General features: G+C 35.4%; 2 protein-coding genes and 1 long non-coding RNA gene across 3 annotated transcripts; 2 read left to right on the forward strand and 1 right to left on the reverse strand.

Annotated features, from left to right (window-relative positions):
• Positions 1-2,561: 2,561 nt before the first annotated feature.
• Positions 2,562-5,996, forward strand: LOC103454492 (zinc finger protein ZOP1). Its single transcript, XM_017337213.3, is given in 7 exon segments — positions 2,562-2,701; positions 3,290-3,494; positions 3,976-4,062; positions 5,053-5,148; positions 5,250-5,311; positions 5,313-5,570; positions 5,572-5,996. Coding segments are annotated over 7 exon segments (939 nt in total). The 5' UTR covers positions 2,562-2,692; the 3' UTR covers positions 5,794-5,996.
• Positions 5,997-7,861: 1,865 nt separating this feature from the next.
• LOC108175197 (uncharacterized) lies at positions 7,862-8,514 on the forward strand. Its single transcript, XR_001792054.3, has 2 exons — positions 7,862-7,999; positions 8,336-8,514. It is a non-coding gene; the product is annotated as an uncharacterized lncRNA (long non-coding RNA).
• An 11,615-nt stretch (positions 8,515-20,129) lies between these two features.
• LOC103454490 (uncharacterized) lies at positions 20,130-22,161 on the reverse strand. The gene has a single exon (XM_008394076.4). It carries the CDS (start codon positions 21,517-21,519, stop codon positions 20,329-20,331), a length of 1,191 nt encoding a protein of 396 aa, XP_008392298.1. The 5' UTR covers positions 21,520-22,161; the 3' UTR covers positions 20,130-20,328.
• Positions 22,162-25,099: the final 2,938 nt, after the last annotated feature.

The following is a 25,099-nucleotide window of genomic DNA, read 5'->3' on the forward strand; positions in this document are numbered from 1 at the left end:
TGTAGTACTAGAACGTTTATCATTGTTACTCCCAATCCTATTCATGTTAGAATATTTATACATGAACTCGAGTGTCAGCACGTGTCAATGAGCACTCAACATGATATGTTTACTTATGCGAGATTATGTGATTATGGACATCATGCGCTTATTTACAAGATATTGTGCCGTAATGAATTCTTGAGATATTGCAGGCTGCGGTAAGTATTTTCTTACTATACGTAGTACATATATTTTGGAAACTATACTTGTTTTACGGCGAGGGGTTATTATGTTTTCGAAAAGGTTTTTACAAAGCTTTATTTTTAGGCCCACTCACCCTTGTTTTTTGCCCTTCCAGGTTTTAGTAGCTGAGCTTTCTTATCAACGAGGATTCGTGACAAATCTTGGTATTGGAGATTACATTCAATAGTATAATTCTCAATCCATTCTACTGTACTTTACTTATGCTCTAACATCACGTGTGAAATGAGTTCATTACCGCTCACAAACGCACTCTTATACTTAGGAACTTTTAGGTTTACATTTACTTACATTTTCCACATCACTACACTTTATGGCTTCATCACCCTTTTGGTGTCGGCCAGCATAGCTCGATTCAGAGTTCAGGTAGACATTTTGGGTCGATGTGTGTCAGTTTGGTATCAGTGCATAAGTTTGGGCAGTGGAACCAGGCCCATCGAACCGTGCCCACCCTAGTTAAGATACTGATCAAGGTTTTATTCATTCATGACATGTTTACTTCTTGAAAATCAAATCTTCTACATCCAAAAAGGCATGTGGCCTCTTTAAAAGCGTGACACCTGTCCACTTTACATATATAATTCTTAAAGTTGAAAAAAAAATTCAACTCTGAGCCCTCTCGCCATTGTCCAAGACATTCAGAAAAGCCTCGTTCTACCGTCCTCCTCCTCCATCTCTCTGCCTCCATCTCCTCCATCTCATCCCCATACACATCTCTATCACACATACGATTTCAAAATTCTTCGATTGATTTCATCAATTTGAATCTCTACTACACAATTGTTTGCAAGGAGATGTTCAGAGCTACCTCAAGGCTCGCTACTTTATGCAATTCAAGTTGAGAACTGCAACGAAGCTTGAAGATTACTTGGATTCGGCTCTGCTTTCTCATGTCTCCGCTAAGCTTAGCCATGCGAATAAGGTTCCGGAGGCGGCGTCAAGGTCGCATACGAAGGAGGTCAGGGATTTTAAGTGAGATATTTGGTTCTATGGTTCAATGCTTGGACATGGAGACTGGGTAGAAAGAAATTTGTTATATCAGAAGAGGAAGAGAAGAATACTAGAGACAGGAGTCGGCGAGACTCGTTTTTTTTGTATTTTATTGTTGTGAGGCCACAAAGAAGTCAGAAGTCTTTTTAGATATAGATGATTTTGATCTTTTAAATTAGGTATAAAGAAAAGAAAATAGAAATTTTATTTGAATGCATATATCCTTTCTCTACATCCAACTTAAACTTTAAATGTTAAATATCTTTTTAATTCTATTGCATAATTACCATCAAGTACATGATGAAATTAACAACAAAACAAAATTTTATCAATAAATCCACATCCTGAAACTTTCTATGGGAATAATGCAGATGTTGCAAAAGATACAAAACTCTTTCTAGAGGAAGTAGAAGTATAAACAGCAGCCATGGGAGATGACAAAGTGCTGAGATCGTCCATCAGGAAATCTTTTAGAAGCACAAGCATCCGCTTGGTTGGGTTTTCGAAAATCCATTTGGAAATTTGAAACTTTATGAAAAAGACCAAATAAAGATGCATTGAAGCAATTGATTAAAAATTCAAAGAAAAATGAAAAAAAATAAATCGGAAAGCTCTGTTTATAAAGAGCTAAAAAATCAAAGAAATTTGAAACCATTTTCATTCTCAAAATGGTTCTTGAAGAAGAAAACCATTGAACTGTTAGATCTTCCAGCACTCAAAATGACACTAAGTTGTAAGAATTCAAAATTTTCAACAGATTACACCATGTTTCGTAAAAATCAGTGAGTGTTCTATATAAGAACCATGTAATAGTTTCACCACTTGAACCAAAAAACCCAAAGCCCGTGAGCTATCTCCAAAAAATCCATGTAATCGCTTCATTCGGCCTTCTAGTGCGCAATTCTTACGTTTGATTTCATCTTTGATAAGCCCTCTCCAAAAAACCAGAGTGTATGGTTCTTATAGTGTCACAATTTATTTTGGTGAAACAGAAATTGAAATATTATTGATTGGAAACCCTATAATAATATGATTGCAAGAACAATCTTGTTGCCCGGATTAATCATATGTCCACTTTTTTGTAGTCTAATTTGAAATGGACTTCTCTTTGCAGATTTTTGGTTTTTATTATTTAAATGGGTATATAAATAAATTTATAAATTGAATTGAGTTTGTGAAGATAGTTTAGATAATCTTAAAGAGATTAATAGTTTAATTAAAAGTAATATAGGGGTAAAGAGTAAATTAGCTGTAAAAAAGAGGTTACAAAAGTTTAAATAAACTTTTCCAAAAGAAAATTAAATAAGACCGACTCAACTAGTCGTCGGAGTTTAAACCCGCCAAACGGAAATCCCGTCTCAATCTGACAAATTTCAATACCTGCAACCTCCGTTCTTTGCCCTAACGGTCCGGTTTAGGGCTTTTCTCCCACCACCTTCACAACTCCCAATTCGTCGCCATGACTGAGGTATCCTCCTCCGCCTTCAACTTTTTTTTACTAATTTTGAAAAGCAGGTTTTCTTGATTTTTTTTCTTCCTAATTTTGATTGATTAATCGAAGAGCAATATTCATGAATAATAAGCAAAACCCGTTATGCGAGTAACAAGATTTACTTAGCTGCTTCGTGTTCTTGCCAATGTTAGAGTTATGGCTGCATTGGGACCCATTTGATGCTAATAGTTAGAAATCTGCGTTGCTAATTATGTGATCCCGTCACGTTTGTTCTGATTTGGGGATAAAAAGAATGCGATTTTGGCTCTGTTTAGATATCTATTGCAATTCAAAGGTTCCGAAAGGCAAGAACTTGTTTGATTTCCAGAAGCATAGTGATATACTGATGCCTAATGGTATAGTTTATTTAGTATGCTGCAAGAAAGCTTGTGTTCGAAATTCACTACTCGGAAGTCTGAAAAGAATAATCTTCTTCTTTTTAACATTTTGGGTGCGATTTGATTTGATTTTCAATAATTCACTTTCTGCTGCGCTGACTATGGCGTGTTTTGTGTATATTATCTTACCTTGTTAGTTTTTCTCCGTTTTCTTCTCTGTTTGCAGTATTGGGTTAGCCAGGGTAACAAATGGTGTGACTTCTGCAAAATCTACATATCGCACAATCCTTCCAGCATTAGAAATCATGAGCTTGGTCAACGACACAAGGATAATGTTGCTAAGAAGCTTGCTGATATGTGAAAAGAAAAAGCTGCAAAGGAGAAGGAATAAAAGGAAGCGGAGCGCGCCCTTCTGCAAATTGAAGCAGTGAGTATCAAAAGGTTTTTTGAAGTTATAAGTGGTTTTAATATATGTATGAATACATCTATTCGGATAATGGAGGTTCATTTTATAGTGGCAATTCTTTGGTGGTAGTGCTTCTCCTCTTTAATACTATGGTTCACTCCTATTCTTGTTCTCATCGATATTGCCATTTTGTTAGCAGTCCGAGAGTAGCTGTTATCAATTCAAAACTAATTATGTTTTCAAATACATTTGAATGGCAAACCAGAATTTGTGAAAAAGTGGAGCACAACTATTTCCTCCATTCCTTTGTCTTATGAATTATGATTTATTGTAAAACTTATAAATTTAGCTTTCTTGGAAGACAAATTCTTCTTTCTATGAGACACTGACCTGAGAAAATTTTCTTTATGTTGATTTTTTTTTGGTCAGCCGACCCCACTTAGTGGGAAAAGGCTTTGTTGTTGTTGTTGATTTTTTTTGGTCCTGAATGTTTACAGAAAGCTAAGCGCAGCGCAGCTATCAAAAGGATGTGGCAAACTTAAAGGAGGCTAAAGATTCTCATGTAGTTGAGGTTGATGATGATGATCTAGAGAGTAAGCCCTGTAAAAAAAATTTCCATGCTTGTTGCAAAGTTAGGGCTACACTATTCTTGCATGCTATGGAATAAGCCTGTATATTACACCTCAATCACTTTGAAAAACCCCGCTTCATTATTTTTGACAATCTGATGCATCTTTTTTCCTTTCTCTGTACTGGTATGGAATCAAAGGCCTAGTTTATTCTACTTGGCCATATGGTTTATAGTCCAAGAGTACCATGAATGTTGGAATAGGAGTATAGGACTGTTGAATAACTGAACTTCTTGCTTACAGCTCAACTCTTGAACAACTCACTATAAGAAGAACATTGTTTAGTTTTTTTTGTTTAGACAATACAACAATCGGGCTGCATGTAAAAAAATTATTTCTCAACCAGCGAAGCTTGAGAAACTACTCTGACGCAATTATGTTTAGACAATACAACAATCGGGCTGCATGTAAAAAATTTATTTCTCAACCAGTGAAGCTTGAGAAACTACTCTTGAGGCATTTTGCCGAAGAAAGCACTCTACAAGGGAGGAGAAAAGGAAAAAAAGGAAGGCACGGTTCCTTAAAGGCTAGTGATATTATATATATACATGTATATAAGTATATATGTGTGCGTGTGTGTATTTTATTTTCTACTTCGTTTCTTTTTCCTAACAAGTGGAAAACAAAATTTCACTGTTGGGTTAGGGATGTTGGCCAGGAGAGGAAGACATTAAGCTAGTAAGTTATGCAAATTGCCTAGAATGAACTAGACATTGTGTTGTTAGGTTGATCTCTTGCCACACTTGTCCGGTTTTATAGTAGACCAATAATTGTTGAACAGAAATGAGTATTTCAAAATTTAATAAGCATCTCTTTAGGGTGGTTCATGAATATTATTTGGTACTGAATGGGTCCTTTATTGCTATTTGACGAAGCATGCCTTATGCTTTGTTGATCAATAGTTCTTATTTACTTCTTATTTATTAAAACTGATTTAACTCTGATTGGTGACAGAATGGCAGTATAACAGCACATCAGGTTATTACTACAATCAAAGTAATGGTTTTTACTATGATACGAATGCGGGCTTCTACTATTCTGATTCTATAGGTATTGACTCACTGGACTTATATTCTCAATATTGTGTTAGCTTAACCATCCTTTTAGAATATGTGTTGTAGTTGATATATTTACTTGAAGAAACACAACAGGCAAGTGGGTGACACAGGAAGAGGCATATGCGAACCTGCAGTTCTTATCAAATGCTGGATATAAAAAAAACCATTTTGAAAAAGCCAGCGTCAACCTCAGGTGCAGGATCAGCTACAGAAAACAAAGGTGCTGATAAAGCTCAAAACGGGCCTCCACCTGGGCCAGTGGTTTCATCTTCATTAAATCCTAAGAGATCTGTTAAAGGTGCTCCTTCGTCTGTTGCTGTTGGAAAGAGAAAGAGAGATGAGAAGCCAAGGGCTATATCCGTCGAAGAAGCAGCTGCACTTAAAGCAAGGGAGGCTGCAAGAAAGAGAGTTCAAGAGAGAGAGAGAGAAACCATTGCTTGGCCTTTACCGGCCGCAACAGTTTGGCTGCTCTAGCAAGTTCATATCTTTAAGGACTTTCACTCAAAAGGTATGCTTTAAGTTTTCCTTTTCCTTTTCTTTTATTGAACCAGATCTTTCTCCCATCTTTTTCTTTTATCCCCTGCATGTTCTTATTTTTATGACGGAAGGCTGTCGAAATAGAGTTAATGTCTTCTAGTTATTTCATTATTTAGTTTCATCAGTATTTTTAAAGGTGTTTCTAGTGCAACCCTTAGTGGCCAAGTGTTTTTTTTATCAGCTCAACAAGCATATATGTTTTTGCATTGAACATTTTTTTCGAACTTTATATACGTAAATATACATAAATATAATATCATTAGGAGAACTCTTTTGGTCAATCATCATATATGAAACGTTAACTATGCCCCTATTACCTTACCAAATTAATAATAGGGTTATAAACAAAATAGTATTTTTTCCGTACATTTGATCTCCTCACTGGAATGTCTTGGAAGAGACGGGTATAGCATGGCTCACTGACCTTTTCAATAGGATTTTGAAAACGAAGAAGATGCCAAATGAGTGGCGAAAGAGCACTTTGGTGCCTATCTACAAGAATAAAGGTGACGTACAAAATTGCATGAACTATAAGGGTATTAAGCTAATGAGTCATACAATGAAGCTTTGGGAGAGAGTCATTGAGCATAGATTGAGGCAAGAGACACGGGTTTCGGACAACCAATTCGGATTCATGCCAGGGCGCTCAACCATGGAGGCAATCTATCTCTTACGAAGAAGATTGATGGAATGATATAGGGATGGGGAAAAGGATTTACACATGGTCTTTATAGATTTGGAAAAAGCGTAAGATAGGGTCCCAAGAGACATTCTTTGGAGGATTTTAGAGAAGAAAGGAGTACGAGTAGCATATATCCAAGCTATAAAGGATATGTATGAAGGAGCGAGGACTGCCGTAAGAACTCATGAAGGACAAACTGAAAGCTTCCCCATAACTATAGGGTTACATCAAGGCTCATCCTTAAGTCCTTACCTTTTTGCATTGGTAATGGATGAGTTAACATGACATATTCAAGATGATATTCTTGGGTGTATGCTTTTCGCAGACGATATAATGTTGATAGATGAAACTCAGGAAGGGGTAAATGCGAAGTTTAACCTTTGGAGAGAAGTGTTGGAATCTAAAGGTCTTTGCCTTAGCCGATCAAAGACAGAATATATGGAGTGCAAGTTCAGTGCAAATGGAGGCCAAAATGAGTTAGGGGTGAGGATCGGAGATCAGGAAATACCAAAGAGCGACCGCTTTCGCTACCTAGGATATATTTTGCAAAAGAACGGAGAATTAGATGGAGACCTCAACCATAGAATACAAGTTGGATGGATGAAGTGGAAGAGTGCATCTGGCGTGTTGTGTGATCGTCGTATGCCACTAAAGCTCAAGAAATTTTTTATAGAACGGCAATAAGGCCGGCGATGCTGTATGGCATAGAATGTTGGGCAGTGAAGCATCAACACGTACATAAAATGGGTGTAGCGGAGATGAGGATGCTTCGTTGGATGTGTGGGCACACGAGAAAGGATAAGATTAGGAATGAGGATATTCGAGGTAAAGTAGGAGTAGCCGAAATTGAAGGAAAGATGAGAGAAAATTGGTTACAGTGGTTTGGACATGTGCAAAGAAGACCTACTGATGCTCTGGTTCAAAGATGTGACTACGGGACAGGTTCAGGGCCGAAGGGGTAGAGGAAGACCTAGGAAAACTTTGGAAGAAACCATAAGAAAAGACTTAGAGTACTTGGATCTAACGGAAGACATGACACAGAATCGAGCGCAATGGCGTTCTAGGATTCATATGGCCGACCCCACTTAATGGGAAAAGACTTTGTTGTTGTTGTTGTTTGTATTTGATCTCCTCACTGTCATCCAAGACACCAGTTTCTCCTCTTCCTCTGTAAATCCCCATCACATTGCATACCTGGCCTGCACGTGATTCTTCTAATGTTTAGCTTTGGAAAAGATTGGTCGCATATAATGCCTTACAGGTAATAAAATTGATTTTTTAGTTTGTTTGGTTTGAGTGCAAAAGTAACACCAATTATTTGGAACCTTAGGGGGTGTTTGTTTGACCTTCTTAGGTGGGACTGGACTAGACTAGACTAGACTAATTGCTAGTGTAGTCCCATGTTTGGTATGCACAAGGGTTAGGTTTATTGGGAAGATGGGACTCGCTCGGATTAAACCCTTCGGTAGGAGTTCTAAGCTAAGAACCCCAAATTCCCCCGGACTCGTAAGACCTCCTGCGAGAGAGAACCTCGCTCATCCTGCGAGAGAGAGAGTCGCACATCTTTAGCTCCTCGCCCTGCTCCTTCCTTGCCCTGCTCGCCCTCATCTGCTCCTCTTGTCAGGTAAACTTCGAATCTGAGATTTATTTCTTTGATTTGTTTTGCAGATCATGATTTTACTGGGCTTTGTTTGATTTAGTTGTTTTGGGTTCGAGAAATTTTTAATAATAGACCTCTGCACTTGAACAAATTAGGGTTTTGATTTTTAGGGTCAAATTGAGATTAGAATTTGGGCTTTTCAAATTTCAACTTTTTTGCATTTTTTCAAGTAGATACCTGATAAATGATCGGTATCCGGTCTCTATTTGAGGGCTCCACTCAACTTTTATCGAATTTTTTTTTTTTTTTTTTGTCGTGATCAATACAAGTATTCTGATTGGTTCTCTATTGTTGTTTCAGTTTATTCAATTGGAGTTGCAGATTCAGAAAACAGAACTTGCTTTGTGAAAAGAAGGTTTCATTCTCATCTATTTCTTTTTTGAGTTTTCTTTTTACTAGTTTTCTTTTATTGCTGCACCCATATGCCTGCACGATACATGTATGCACTCACTCCTATATAAAAAATATTACAGACACAACTTGATGTCCCTTGAGTACAGACAAATGCTCCATCCATGCATGCTGAATAATCATATACTTGTTCTCTCTTGAAAACTTTAGGGTTAAAATGCATTTGAAAATGCAGGCAGGATGATGTAAAAGTTTAATGGGTGATTGGCAGTCTGATCAGGGTACAGAAAATGTTGGGATATTGATGTGCATTGTTTCCATGATTTTTTTTTCTCTAAAGCCCAGGAGATCCTGCCTAAGATCTCCCTGACCCAATGGAACATGGCCCATCTTGTTTAATCTGTACTTCTTTATCTCATTTGGAAGGATCCCATTTTTTTCTTTGTTATTATGTATTTTAAATACTATTGTTAATGTAATTTTGCACATTCCAAGCTTCTCTTCTATGAAGATGTATTTGGATTTTATGTCATGCACAATTACGTATCGTTCTTTGGCATTCATTATTCCATAAAATCTAATTCCTATTGAAATAAAAACTTTGTTTTCTATTCAAAAGGTTGAAAAGGGATAAGGATAAGATGGAACTTGGGAATTTAGGATGTCAAAGTTGTCAAAATTCCAAGTCCTACCCGCATGCTGTTTCGGATTTTTAAATTTAGGGTTTTAGTAATGATAGTATTGTTTTCATTGTCTTGCTTTTTAATCCGACACTGCATCAAACGCTTCACTAAGATAATCTAACTTAGTCTAGTCTAAGCCAGTCCAACTTAGTCATTGAAGCTAGTTCAGTCCAAGATAGTCGGAACAACAAACGCATCCTTATAGTTCTAATAACAAGGAATGCGAAAGAGCCCAGGTGTTATTACAATTGGATGTAGAAAGGGATGAGTCTCACAAACACTTGGGCTCGCAATTCATAATCCGAACTGCAGCTATTTTTCGGGTTTGAGGGGTACTGATATTGTTAGATTTGGAGCCTAGAGCCACTGATACACACGTTGGGGGTGTGGATTTTCTAGAAGAGTTGCGACTTTCGCACTCCCATTTGGTCTTTTTGCAGTCCTCCCCTTGCTTTATTTTTTTTATTCTCCTTTCGTTTACTCAATTACCGAAGAAGAAAATAAGAGGGAGGAGTGCGAATAAATAAAATGCGAGTATTAAAATCGCCGCCCTTTCTAAATAGTCAACTTCTCTTTTCTTTCGACCTCTTAATAAACGTGGAATGGTTGTTCTTCCAACTATTGTTTTAAGAAAGGCAGTCTAGTTGGACTTAAATTCATATATCTCATTATGCTGATGCGTGTCACTGGAATTATTTTGCAGAATTCACCAAGAATATTTTAATGCAACGATGCATATTTGCAACGGCTGCTAATATGACATCTCGGGTTAAATTTCAATTGCTAAGAGATTCTTGGTGGCATTGCCAATTGGGTGAGTAGCCGTGCCTTATATTTTAATCTGTACAATCCGTCGTGACCTTATTGATTGGAGGGTTATGCCATGAAAGATGTGAATTGTTAGGTTCTTCAAAATCATGGGGTCTCGGCCTTCTTCGATGTGCAACTGCTGAACAATTAGGGTGAAAGTAATCTCATAGCACTATTGCTTTAAATTTTGTTTCACCTCCCCCCAATATAGGTCCGATACAATTCTAGTAACGTTTTCAATGAGGAACGTTGCCCTGTTCATTGTCATAAGACCGTAGAATTTACGAGGTGAGATGGTGTGGAGGTGTATGTTATAAAACGATAGTTTTTGTTCCAGTGTTTGTATGAAATCTCGGATTTGGAACATTTGTTAGAGAGTATGGAAATTAGTATTGTAACTTCAAGCATGATAAATGGATGCCAAGTATGTTTACTAGATTTTATGCATTCAAGCTTGAATTTCGCTAAGCTCAGATTGGCTAACAGAATTTGAACTCAATTAAACCAGTTTCCCTTTAACTCAATGTTACTTGAGATAAAACTCAGGTATGATGGGTCGCAATTTCAAGTCCATAACCTAGACGATGAGTTTGAGATTTTTAATCAACGACGTAAGCGATTAATGTCTATTCTTTTATTGTCGTTATTATGAATGATGTAAGGTGGAGGTGTGAACCTAGACAATTCCTTTGGTTGAACATAGAATAGATCGTAGATCAAAATCAATTCACTGTCGATTCACCAACCACCTCTCACATCCGAAATACACCTACTTAAAATGTTAATAGTAAACTTGCTTAGGGAGGTGCATTGCACATATTTCTCAATCATATGCTTGCTTTACACAAACTCAGTGAATAGAAAACGAAGCAAAATTGTACGCAGTCATATTTTTTTATTATTAAAAGTGTCAAGTGTTAAATCCGAAACACAGTATATTGAAATGACTGCTTTATTTTAGTTATCTAGCAAGGGAATTCAACCCTTGTATATAAAACCAATATAAGAGGAGAATTTTAGTTAATTACAACAACCAGTTTGTCTCTTGCACGTGGTGTTTGTTATATATATATATATATATATATATATATATATGTATATATATATATATATATATATGTATATGTATATATTTCTGTGTCTAATCAGATCATTGACTTGGTCGACGTTGTGACTACTTGCAGAATGGTCTTAGATTTCGGCCAGAATACAAAGACTTTGGAGTCAAATGAGTTTGTTCTGAATTCAGAAATCGCTGTGCGGTCCATTGATACTGCACGTCTAATTGTTGGATTTTCTAACGACATGAGTGCTTCTTGTTCACACTGTGTCAGATCAAACGCTGGTTTGCATTCGCTCAAGAGGCCCTGCTCCGTTTTAACGTGTGTATACATAATTATATACAATTGGTGTTAATTATAATAATCTTTTTTTTTGTTCATTTTAGAACATCAACTTATCTTTATACAAGGACTCTTGTAAACGAAATCGTGATTGTATACAACCGGTTATAACTTAGACAAATTTTTCCTGTCTTAAGGCATCAACTTGTCTATACATAAGACTTTTACAGACAAAATCGTAATTATATACGACCAGTTACCGCTAGGTCAAATTTTTCCCATCCTAGGGCATCAACTTGTCTCTGCATAACTCTTACATACAGACAAAATCGACAGCAGCTGGGACTGTAAAACCAATCACATTGATCAGTTCAATCGCTCAACATTTTTCTCTGATATTTATTTCATTTCTAAGAAATACTTTTTGTCTTTTGTCTTTCCTTCATAAACCCCTATAAAAAAGTTTTCAAAAAAAATAAAAAACCCCTATAAAACTCTCCCATCAAATTTGAGTTATCTATATTTGTAAGTTAACATGACGTTTACTGGTATAATGGTCTTTTTCTTCACTAAGTATTAAATCCAAAAAACTTATATAAAAGTGGAGAATGGTTCAGTGTTAGTAAATTATAGAGTCATTATCAAGAACAGATAATAAGAGTTGTAGATAACGAAAACGTTAGTAGAATTAATTTAATAAAACAGTCTTATGATAAAATAGATAAAAAAAATAGAACAGATCCCCTACCTATTTCTGAAGCATTTGTTTGAGTTATTAAGTAATCATTGTCTAAAGGTAAGGATAGATTTGGTATATTCTTTATGTTTTTTTCTTTGATTCTTTTGATGAGGGCTCTATCTTCGTGTTTGAATTTGATATTTCCTGTATTACTAGGCGTCGTCTGGGGAGATGGTTGGGTTTTCGTTGTTAACTGAGCTCTCTTAACATATCAGAGGGTGGAGTGGTATGTTTAAGAGGAATATGAGTTTTTTGTAAATGAGGTCTTAGGTTCAATTCTCGTCAAATGCAAAGTTTTGAATCACATTATTGCTACTTTATTGTGAGGATTAGCCTATTCCTCCATCCCTTTAGTGTAGATAATATTAAAAGACCCTTGGGTGTTGAATGCTCATTTAATTAATTAATGGGAGTTTTAACAAAACACTCCCGGCACTGTTCATTTTTAACAAAAAATCACATTTTTACCTTTAACTGGCACTATTCACTATATCTTTAGAAAGAGTTTTTCATTAAAAATGAAGTTTTTTTGGACTTTTCGTTAATTTTCTTTTAATTATATTGATGCTAATAACTTTCTTGAGGAGGACTTTCCAGTCTCTTTCTTTCATGATGGTTGTTGTATCGTGTTACTGGCAAGAAAACCGCGTTGGTAATGGTCAGTTTGCTGGATTAGGGCTTTCCTCTTTCAACCCACAACGTATCTAGTTCAAACTCTCATCTCCATTTAATGTAAAATGAAAGTACATTGATCGTTTGTGATTAGAAAACTCCTCATAGGTCAGCAGCTTTTATGGTTAGAAATAGAGCAGAAATACTAAGAGATAAAGCTCGAATGGTTGACCAAAAAAAAAAAAGGAAAATTTAACAAAAAAACTCCCGATACTGTTCACTTTAACGAAAAACCACATTTTTACACTAAAAAATCAATCCTGATACTATTCACTTTACCTTTTATTTTGTCCTTATCGTTAAAACTCAAAGTTTTCAAACCCTTTTTATTAGTTTTCCTAAAAAAAAAAAAGCTCGAATGGTGACAAATTAATAAAGATTAAATGACAACACTTGGTCAGATGTTGGCTGATTGTTTTTGTAAATTCATGTTTAGCGTAATGTGAGGCATCTGTTCTTCCACACTTGAGTTTCACATGAAGTGGTATATAATATAAAATTATTAATTGACGTTATATGTATACATCACTTGTCACAACATGCAGTAGAAAACTCCTAGCCTATGTAGGTGGGAAGTCCTTAAACCCTAGCATATATATAGGTTATGAATCAAATTGTGCTTGGTACAAATTAATAAAACAGGCCAAAACTCAGACACAAGTATAAACTCATCAACTATCAACATTCTCTCAAAATCATCTTTTGTCCTGCATTTTCTTATTTTAGTATCTAAGAAACTTTGTCGACACCAAACCGTCCTACCCGGTCATATCTTTCCAGTGTTCGTCCTTGCAAGTTTCCGAAGGGATTTGTAAGTTAATGTTCAGACGTTGATCTATTTTCCTACGTTAACATATAACCATTGTTTTCAAGACCCTAGCTATTAAAAAGTTGAGTTTACATTTACTTCATAAATAGTAATAGAACCAATCTTAATTATCCATTAGTGAACCTTATTTTCGGGCATTTACTTGTTCACATTTGCATTTAGTTTTTTTTTTAAATAATAATAATAATAATATTATTATTATTATTTTAACACACCACCATAAAGATGTGGGTTTTACCTTATAATGGGCAAACAATAATGTGGTTTAAATTTATCTTTGACGAAAATCGAATCTAAAATTTCTCACTTATAAGTGAAAATAAATATTACTAGATCATAATAATAAGCGAAGTGTGTGAGAAGTATCTTTCTTTTTCTCTTCTTCATTCACAAAGTTACTTTTGACTCTTTTGAACCTTTTCAATATCTTACCCTTTATTACCAAATGCTTTTCAATCGAGCACAACACAACCATGCATGCTCACTCACTCTTGGCCTTTGAATATGATATTTCTACTTTCTACAAAGAAAAAGTTCAAGAATCCGTCAAAAACCTGCATTATTCCAAGCTTAGGGGTGTATTCAATTAGGATTTTGAGAGAGTTTAAGGGAATTTAAATCTATGGAATTTGAGAGAGTTTGAGAGAGAAAAAAAAAAGAATTTCCAGAGATTTTGAGTGAAATAATTATAACTTTCATAGAATTCACATGAATTGTAAAAGAATTCTTTACATGGGGTTAAAGAATTTCAGAGAATTTGATCAACAATTTCCTTCCCTTTACAAGCCAAAATCAGTTTTATTCTATTAATCTCAACAATTGGCCTTAGGACCCAAATCGCAATGTTTTCAAGTTGCTATCAAAGTGAAATTAACACTGGCATTCAAAATCTTGGAAGTTAAGACTTACAAAATAAACTAGCTATCAAAGTTTATTCAAACACAAATTGCATACAACAATTGGCCTTACTGAGATAATTGTTCACATATATATATATATATATATATATAGTGATATCCACACACTCTCATTTTTACTTCTCACAATTTCTTATTAATTTTTGGTAGTCAGATTGATTGAATAGAACAAGATTAATGACAAAAAATTAACAAGAGTGAGTGGAGGTTAGAATAGGTGTGTAAATAAAATTATCCTTATCAACTTTAGCATTTTTGTCATCATCAACATATATGATATGAGACAATCGTTTAATTTTGTTTTCGGTGCAGATAATACTGGGTGATTAATTAAGAGTGCTACTAACCCCGTCTCATTGTCCTATTTTCTTATCCATCTTTTAATAAAATAATAATATGTTTAATTTTCTAGAAAAAGATTTTTCAACCCCTATTCTGTTTCTCTCTCTCTCTCTCTCTTCGGTTTATTTCTTCTCGCCTTCTACATCAACTGCTACGGCTTCTCCACTGACCACCACTATCTCTCTCTCGTCCCCTGTTTATCATTTTAGTAAATAAGTTCTCTCTATTCGTCCCTAATAAACACCATGCACATGATGGCACATTTTAGACGTCATAGAATTGTTTTTTATGGCATTTGACCAATGACATGAATCTCTCTCTCTTCGAATCTGGCGTTCCACCCATCTCACTCTCTTCGAATCTAGAATTTTTCTTCGGAGTTCATTCGCACATGCCCCCATAAATTCTTGCTATCTTTTGCGAAGGAACTGAAATGCAGAGGAATTGAAATTTTGCACACTCTCTGAATTGAAATTCCTTTATTCTTTGAATTTGAAATCCCGACTGTGGTGGCCATTTTTTTCCCAAAATCAGTTCAAATAAGCCTGAATTTACCTGATTAGGGTTTCATTACTCTGCATATTATTCTATGCAAATGATATCGTCTAATATTGGATTACGATCATGATGATTGCAAATTTTGGGTTTGTTTTATCAGAATAGGTTCTATCCAATTTTCAATGCATCTCGTTGTAGTGCATTCGGAATTTTTCAGAATTTTTTGGAATTTGGATATAGAAAATTTTTACAAAAAAATTGTTTTATTAGGTTAAGTTCCATCCAATCATCTATTTTGTCCACTTGGCGGTGAAAACGGAACAATGGAACTGTGGTGATGGTTATTTTAGGAATTATAGTGGGTGGAAAAATATGATTTCAAAATTTTAAATTTTTATAGTTGATGAAATTATAACGTGGAAGGAGAAATAAGACAATGGAGTGGGTCTATCAACACTCTTAATTAAGAATCATTCCATATAATTGTATCAAGCCCATGCTCCTCTCTTTTCTCACATTTAAAAAAAAAATTATTTCACTATTTTTAATTATTTCACTTTTTTCACTCTCAACATTCAACAACCTCCAAAGTTAAAAGGGGAAAAGAGTAACCCTAGTTGTCGGATTTATATGGGTCTCCATTATCCATAATAGACACATTCTCTCAATAAAGCTAGGTTATGCATGCATTGCTGGTTGCCCTTCTTTTTCCAGCAACAATGGGAATCTGTAAAAAGCAAGTCCTGCTACGTGTAATGAAAACGATATAGACAGTCGGTCACGCGCACATTATATAAAAAGTTAAACAATAATATAGGCTCGTCGTAAAATGCATGAATTGTTGTTCTTAACATATCCCGTCCAATTTTATGATCTTTATCCTCTTTTGACTTGTTAGATATTTGAGAAAATGTAGTAATGGTTTTTTAATTTTAATTTAATTAGAATTATGGTTTCTTAATTAAAATTTATAACTATTGGTCCCTTAACTTTTATTACAATGTGTAGTTATGGTCATTTTCGTCAACTTCATTAAAACTTCTATAAAAATGAGTCCCGTGCATGACACGTGAGGCTGAATCAAAAGGTAAATATGAAAAACTAAATGAGAAAATTGTAGAAATGGTCTCTCAACTTAGCCCAATTGGAGAAATAGTCCCTCATTTTAACACAGTTAGAGCAATGGTCCCTCAACTTTAACCCAATTGTAGCAATAATTCTTCCAACATGACTCATTTTGACGGAAGTTCTGACTAAGTTGAAGAAAAAGACCATAGTTGTACATTTTGAGGAGTTAAGGAACCAAAGGTCATGAATTTTTAGTTGAGAGATCATTGCTCCAATTGAGTTAAAGTTGAAAGACCATAATTACAATTTTCTATTGATATTTAGACAGGCGGAGAGAAGACATAGTTTGCAGAGTATAAACTAAAAATTCATTCCATATGATTACAGATTAGTAGGGTGAAATTGATTAAAGCAATATACTTTTTTTCTCTACGCTTAAGTTTGAATTATGTTATTTGATTTACATAAGTTTAGAGTTTGAATTCTGTTATTTGGTTTATAGAAGTTTAGAGTATAATGTTACTTGTATATTATATATATGAGAACTCCATACATGGACTCTCGCAGGCAGATGGCGTTATAGCGGCAGCGTAAAGCAATTATATCTAATCCGCTATCGTCCTACTAGAATAATGAAGAATGAACTGAGTAACCGAAAGGTTGCGAGCGGCGAGCCAATTTTTCTAATTGATCGAAGGTCGGTTGAATGAAGTACATGAACTGAACCTAATGCTTGATTAAGATCCTGAAAGAAAAATAGTGGTTTTTAAAGGGGCCATTTGTGGAAGGATGTTGTGGAATCACTTGCATCGCATCATGGTCTGTCCTGCCCTAATTATGCGTGAGGTTTTCTTAAATGTACTTTCGTAGCTTATAATATTTGAGCTCAAGATTTCTTTTCGATACTGCATTTTATTTATTCAACAAGTTATGAGATGGAGCTTAAAACTTATAAGAAAGTTGAAACTAGGTGTCGGTTAAGCAAATAAGCATCCGTGTCTAATACGATATTAAATTTGTTGATAGTACCCGCAAATTTTAAGATATATAACATGAGTTTGGCTAGTACAATTACAACCTTTCCAAGGTACAGGTAACTTAATTAAAATTCTGTTTGATGAAATACAATATTGTTTGGTAACATAAGAGGGTGGATCACCCCAAAAACTAGATCAATGAATTATTACAAATAATTCGAGTACTGAAGACTCCCATCATAGCATCAAATAATTGAGGTCCAATTTAATTAGGAGGATTCTCAAAATAATGGTATTCAAGATTTATATTATAGCTCCGATTGGTATGACATCTACCACCATGTTCTTCCCTGGTAAACACATACTAACTTGCATTCGGCTATGCGTGTCATAGATTGTATGTACTAATGTTGGCAAGAGGATGAAAATTGGTATTAGTGATATTATTAAGGTTAATTAAATTAACCACAAGAGCCAAATCGACATCTCCACATATAATCTTGAAATACTTCTGTCAGCTACAAATTTCAACCCAAAATATAATTCTCAAATTTCAGCATCAACCACCCACCATTTTTCCAAACTACAATATTGATATTTCATGAATGTTACGTTTTTCTCATTGCTTGAAACTTGAAAGTACAGTAGCACACTATTGACACCGAATTACTTTTGTTCCATTTCTTAGGCAAAGCACATGATGCATGGGCCTAAGATATTAAATGGGAACCCTACGATGCATCATTGCAGGTTTGTAGGGATTACGAACTTGTGGTTGCAAAATTGACACAATAAAGAAAGAAAAGGTCGGTTTTGTAAAAAATATTGAATGATTCTTCAACTTTTGCTTGATTAATGGTGGCAAAAACCCAATTAGATAACTTTACACTGCAAAACATTACTGCTGTAATGATTACACAACGGACCTAATAATTGTAGGCGTAAATCTTTTTCTTCGATTCTCATGCGTCTGTCTGGGGTGTGGTCCTGGGTCGGAGGAGGAGGATTTTTTTTTTTTTTTTTTTTCATCTTACTTAAACAGTTACGATTAAATCATCTTAATATTATATATATATATATATATATATATTTTTTTTTTTTTAATAAAGGGTTTAGGTATATTCGTTTAGGGAATTACTACGGTGATATTAGGAAAGGCCTGTGTTTTTTCTGTCATCTTTTTGGATAGAGGGAAATAATGTGATTGCGTACATTGGTCATTCTTTATTCAAATGTAAAACGGCAAGAAAAATGAGATAAAGTGGATGTTGAAGAAGTCTTTAGTTTTCTTTTTCTTAACTTTAATTCAAAGTAGACAATGATATTCAATAACGTTAGAGATTCTCTTTCCTAAATCGGAACACCTCAAGGATGAAGGATCGATGTCACTATTTTTGTTTTTTTGTTTTTGCAGGTATAAGGATGCCAATATTCCTACAGTTCTCATAACATAAATTTTCTACAAAATAAAGATATTGTACTCAATGCAATCGACATAATTAAGGTGATAGAGGATGAAAATTCTAAATACAAAAAAAAAGGAGAAATTAGTTCCTCATCCTTTCTTTTGCTACTCCATTGATTAAAATCCTATTCATTTTCAATTTTTTTTATCAAGGTCCTTGGGTATTAATAACATCATTAATTATTTCAATAATAAAATATTTTTTTTATTTCTAAATATATTCATTTAATGTTTAAAATGTTACAATTAGTATATTTATATTTATGACTAACTTTTTTATCATATATTTTTAGTTTTAGTTTGTACCTTTTTTTTAATTTGTACCAATTTTCTTTTCAGTTTTAATTTGTACCCATATATTAATTTCTTTTTGTGCCCATATTTTTTAAAGTTTTATTTGTATTTGAACCCATATTTAAAAAAAAATTATTTGTACCCATTTTTTATTTTGCCAAATGTACCCATGCTAATTATATGTGCCCATTCATGTTTTTTTTTTTCAAATTTTTAATCTTAAAATGTACTCATTCTTAAAATGCACCATTTTGAGTAAATTGTAGCAATGGTCCTTTCAACATAACTCGTTTTGACCAAATTTTTGACGTAGTTGACGAAAATTACTATAATTACACACTTTGATGAGTTGAGGGACCCTAATTATATAAATAGTTATTTCAACATAACTTATTTTGACAAAATTTTGACGAAATTGATGAAAAAGACTATAGCTACACATTTTGATAAGTTGAGGGACCAATAGTAACGGATTTTTAGTTGAGGGACCATTGCTCCAATTTGATTAAAGTTGAGGGACCATTGCTATAATTTACTCATTTTTTTTATATATAAAATCTTTTCAATTTTTTTTCTAATCCATTTTTAGACTTATATGGGTACATTCTTTTTTATTTGATTTTAAAATGTATCCATGTCAAGTTTAATCGAAGAAATTTACTAATGTTATTAAGCCTAATATCTTTTTTTTTTTGTGATTTTGAAGAATGTACCCATGTTTTGATACAATAATTTTTTGGTTAATTTTAATGAATGTACCTATGTTTATACACACATACACAATAGTATATTTATATTTTAATATTTTTAATCCCACAAATTATGGTTTTTTATTTAAAATCTTATTTATATAAACAACTAAAAATTTTAATTTTTGAATTTAAAAAATATAGTAACATACATAGAAATAAATTATCACATTAATTTCAGGAACTTCGGAAAAAAATTGAAAACCAACAAGGTTTCAATTAAAGAATATTCATAGTTAGAGACAGAATCCAAAGTCTCCCAAAAAGAAAAGTACAAGAATTCTGACGTAAAATTGAATATGGTAGTAGTGATCAAATTTTGCTTTGATAAATTGTTCCTCAGCCAAACGCAAAACGTTGGTTGTAAGTAATCTTTTGTGTATATATGCATGTTTCATACAATTTGGATTCCGTTTTAGTGATAGAGACACCACCATAATCGAACAATTAAAAAAACCAAGATCAAGTTGATCAACCTTATGAGTAAAATTCAAACATCTATATTCCACAACAAAGAAATTGTAAATACAAAACATATCTACGGCCGATCGAGTTATTATCTGCACCCTCCACCACGTGTCAAAGACCCAAATGCACCTCTGGAAATCTCGTGCAAACCAGGGTTGAACCCCAAGCACCCCAAGAGCCCATGCTTGTAAGGCAAGAAGGTCTTCCTCCTCATCTCCTCCGTTACCGCCCGGTTCGCGGTGTAATGCAACTCGTGCGCCGAAACCGGTCCTCTCCTCCTGGAGCTCACCGACCCCACGCTGTCAGTGGACCGGAAACTCGAGTTCTTCACGTCCTCGGCAACGCTACTACTACTCTTCGTCTTGGGAGACAACATGGCATACTTCCTCAAATGGTCTTTGCCCGCTGTGGCTCGGCCTTCTGATGCACTCCGAAACAACAATAAATCTTTCAATTTCCATTTTCTGTTTCCTTTCGATGAGAACGAGATCGCTGATAAAAACGAAGAGTATGCTGAAGAAGTAGAGGCCTTGTTAGAGTTGACTGTTGTTGAAGAAATCGCGTTGTCTTCTTGGATCTCGAACATGATATCTGACACCCTCAAGGGAGACAAAGATCTGCTTCCCTTTTTATGAGTGGAGGCAGATCTTTCCCTCCCGCGTCTTCCCTCTTGATTTTCATACTCATCCTTTCGTGTCTCATCCATCGCAGCCTCGAAAGGGTCATCAGTACGATGATTCTTTCTGTGATGCCGCGGGGATAGAACTTCTTGGACTAATTTCCTTCCTTGGGATAGTCTTGACGCTCTTGGCGACGGTGACTTCGGTGAAGGACTAGAGGGACCTTGATCATGTACTCCTCCATTCCTCCCAAGTTGTAAGCGAGGCGGCGGCTTTAGAGGCTTGATCTTGCCGCCATCGAAGAGCTCGTCCGCCGGCAAAGAAGCTTTCTCCAACTGACCACTAAAGTCGAACTCAAAATCCTCCTCATGATGATGATTCTGATCGTTACTAAAGCTAGCTCTTGATTTCGGAATTCCGGGTTTTTCTTCCCACTTAAAAGGGACTGTGGAGGCTGAGAGTCTAGGGTTGTTGTCCATGGAGAGGTCATTGAAGTGGCTGTAAAAGGTGGAGGCACGGGTGGGACTGGTAGGTGCGCTGAAGAAGTAGTTGCCAAATCTGGTGGGGCTTGAAGGAGCGGTCATGTAAGGGGAGGAGCAGGCGCTGCTATCGAAGTTGAAGTCCACCGGAGGAACTGGAAGAGCGACTTGCATCTCCATGTCTGGAGTATTAAGCTTTGTTGTGTATAAGGTTGGAGAATAGTGAGAGATAATTGGATATATAGGAGTTTAGGTAGGAAGAGGGGAAAGAGGGAGAGAGGAAGGAGAGGGGAAGGAGAGGATGGTGGGGGAAGATTGACTAAATGACTAGAGTTTTCATCAGTCTCTAGAGAGAAGATTGGTCTTAGACGCCAACTTTATATACAAATCTACTTCCCCCTCTGTGTCATTTATGGTTCTAATTTTCTTTGAGCCATCTCCATGTGTGGGGTTGGTTTTTCTTTGGTTTCTTTGAGTACCATGTTTTTCGTTTTGGTATTTTATTTGGGCTGATTTAACTAACTTTTTTTCCTAGACTTAAAAAAGAAAAGAAATTTTTTTTTGTCAATAAATAAAAGAAAAGAGGTTGCTTAGAAACAAGTGTCAGTTTGCACCAATGTCTAAAATATCGATATTATCCCGATATTTTTATCGAAATTTCCATGTTTTTGGACTACCGATATTTCCGATATCATCGATATTTTAGACCTTGATAGGAACTCTATGTGGTACTGAGTCAATTATGTATCTTACCATGCAATGTATGAAGTGTAAAATATTGTACTAATTCACTATATATATATGATTATGATGTCTTTAAACTTCTTTCATTAATTACTACATATTTTCTACACTCACAATGTTTGCCAGCTCTCTATATAATCAACTTAAATCAGTTAAATCCATCATGCAATGCATTTCCTTCCAATTTTTTTATGATAAACTAATAGATAATTGACTAAATAAACATCGTGCAAAGTTTCAATAAAAATTTTCAAGTTTTTCTTACCATTTCTGTGGTTTTTATTCAATTTTTATCAATATCGATAATATCCCGATATTTCTATTGAAATTTCCATGTTTTTAAACTACTGATATTTCCAATATCATCAAATTTTATACATTGGTTTGCACAATACAATAAAGGTCAATTATATTTTATCATCTCAGGTTTGGATGCTATTGCAAGTTCATACAATATCTTTAAAACATTTCAATCTCATATATTATTTATTATTTTATTACAATTTCATACCTCTATTAATAATTAAACCGTTAATCAAATATAAAACTAACATATTTTGGTGATGCGGTGAATCAAAATAATTAAATATTAAAAAAAAATTGAATAAAAAGTTAAAACCGAAACCTCCCCTTCTTTCTCCAGCTACCTCTCTCTCTCTCTTCCTCTGCATCTCCATCTTTCCACTTTGCATCTCAATAATCTTCCATGGAAACACCTTCAAATCCCTCCCAGTTCCAAACCCCACAATCCCTCTAGCATTTAGCACCATGAAATTTCCATTTCTTAACAAGTCCCACACACCCAATTTCTCACTCTCACCTCCCTTGAAAACTCTTCAGCAAAACCCAGATGCAAATATCATCTGCTTCCCAAATCACACTCTTAAAATCCTCACTTCCGTAATCCCAAAATATGTAGAAAAGCAGGATGAACCCAACGCCCAACACGCAGGCTTTCCTCTGCTCTATCCTCTCTCTCTCATCTCGCACACCACATACAAGCACCCTCTCATCCACTCTATCCATCACAATCCCTCATTCTTCTTCTTTAGATTTAACGACTACGATGCCGCCATCTCACCAAGATTCACATCGTCGGCTTCAGAATCGCACAAGGGTCCAATGGGCGAAATTGCTGCAGGTCATGGCGACCTGCTCCACTGGAAAACCGTCGAGCTCGAGCAAGAATCGAAGAACTCGGGGAGGAATCGGACCTCGCAGTAGTGGATGTGGTCCGGCAGAACCAACTGGACGGCGGCGGCAGGCTTGGGCTGGGCCTTCTAGGCCCGGGAGCGGTGGCGGGAGGTGAGGCAGAAGGAGAGGAGAAAGAGTGTCAGGACTATCAGAGAATCGACGATAATTCTAATGACGACCCAGAGACGGAGCCTGAAGATTGATGTCGAAGTTGAAGAACACTGTGGAGGCCTGAACCACGGTTGCTCTGGGAAGTCAAGCGGCGATTCGGGGTTGGGTTGTGAAGGGAGGATGAGGTCGGGTCGGACCTTGGAAAGGAGCCAGGATGGTCTCGCCGTCGAGTGTGTCGAGTCCAGCCAGCACCAGCAATCTTCTTTTTGTTTTATTTATTTATTTTATTTTTGCTTTATTTAAATCATTAAATCTTTATTTTATAATTTATTGACCAGTTGCTGCCACATCAGCAAAAATATGTGACCCTATAATTGCCACATCATCACAGTCAAATTAACGGTTTAACTAACAGGCGTATAAAATTGCAATAAATGTTAAGTAAATGTATGAAAGTAAAATGTTTAAAAAGTGTTTTATGAGGTTGCAATTGTACTAAAACTCAAGGATGCAAAATGTAATTTAACCATACAATGAATAAACATTATAGCGATCAAAAGTGTTGGTCGTTTTGCTTCCATCCCAAAGAGGTAGGCTGGCTCACAGTCCACAAAATGGCCCGGCACCCATAAAAAGTGCTCCAGCGCAGCCTAATAGGCTGGCACCCAGCCCAAGCTGTCCTATAGGCTAGCCCAGAATGTGCTGAGCCAAGGATTGGCCTATGTGACGTCATGCTGACGCCAACGTGACGTCACATGCCGTTTCAAATTTTTTTTGCTCTTGGCGTGTGGAAAACATGCATGCGCGGTTGCAAGTGGCCGATTGCATGGCGGAGGTGGGGCCCACTGTGCAGGTGCACTATGAGGTTTTCGCACGTGGATAATAATGTGATTAAATTAGTTGTCAAATGATTGTTTTTTTTTTAACAAACAATAATATCTACACTAAGGGAGTGGGGGTGGGCTTAGTCTCATAATGAGCTAGTAATAATATGATTCAATCAGTTGTTTATTAAATATTATTTTCTCTTTTTTTAAACATGCTCAAAACATTTTAAGAGGCGTGTAATGCCGGTTATAAAAAATGTACGTGGATAATAATGTGATTAAATTAATTATCAAATGATTGTTTTTTTTTTAACAAACGATATTATCTACACCAAGGGGGAGAGGGTGGCCTTAGCCTCACAATAGGCTAGCAATAATGTGATTCAATAAGTTGTTTTTTTAATATTATTTTCTCTCTGCTTAACATAAATTCTATAGAGACCGATTTTATTATGTGGATTCAGTTGTTTTAATTAGTTTATGAGGGGTTTGTTTTAGCATGATCTAAGATTTTATATATATATAATTTGTTCCTTTTTATATAATTTTTTGTAATGGTCAAAGTAGATATATGTGGCTTAATTTCAAGTATATACTAGTTAATTGAAAAAAGGATCATTTTTAAAAGTAAATCTATGTCTTAGCAGGCCGGAGGATGAGAACACTTAGTCAACGTACATTATCCTACAAAGAAAGTGAGCTTATCTTCTTTGAGGCATGTTAACAGATGTGCAAGGGCGGCCGATTACTTGGCCTCTCGTTCTTGTTTTTAATTATCTTGTTTGAAGGGGAGGCAGATTCTCTACCCTCTCACTTTTCGTACCCTCATATTTGTGTAGTCACGATTAAGGCACGTCAATATTTTATATTACTATTCATTTTTG

Source organism: Malus domestica, chromosome 10 (assembly GCF_042453785.1).
Source record: "Malus domestica chromosome 10, GDT2T_hap1".
NCBI classification, from domain to species: Eukaryota; Viridiplantae; Streptophyta; class Magnoliopsida; order Rosales; family Rosaceae; genus Malus; species Malus domestica.

Excerpts from the sequence above, each read along its gene's own strand:
- LOC103454490 (XM_008394076.4), bottom strand. The coding sequence starts at position 21,519 with ATGGAGATGCAAGTCGCTCTTCCAGTTCCTCCGGTGGACTTCAACTTC.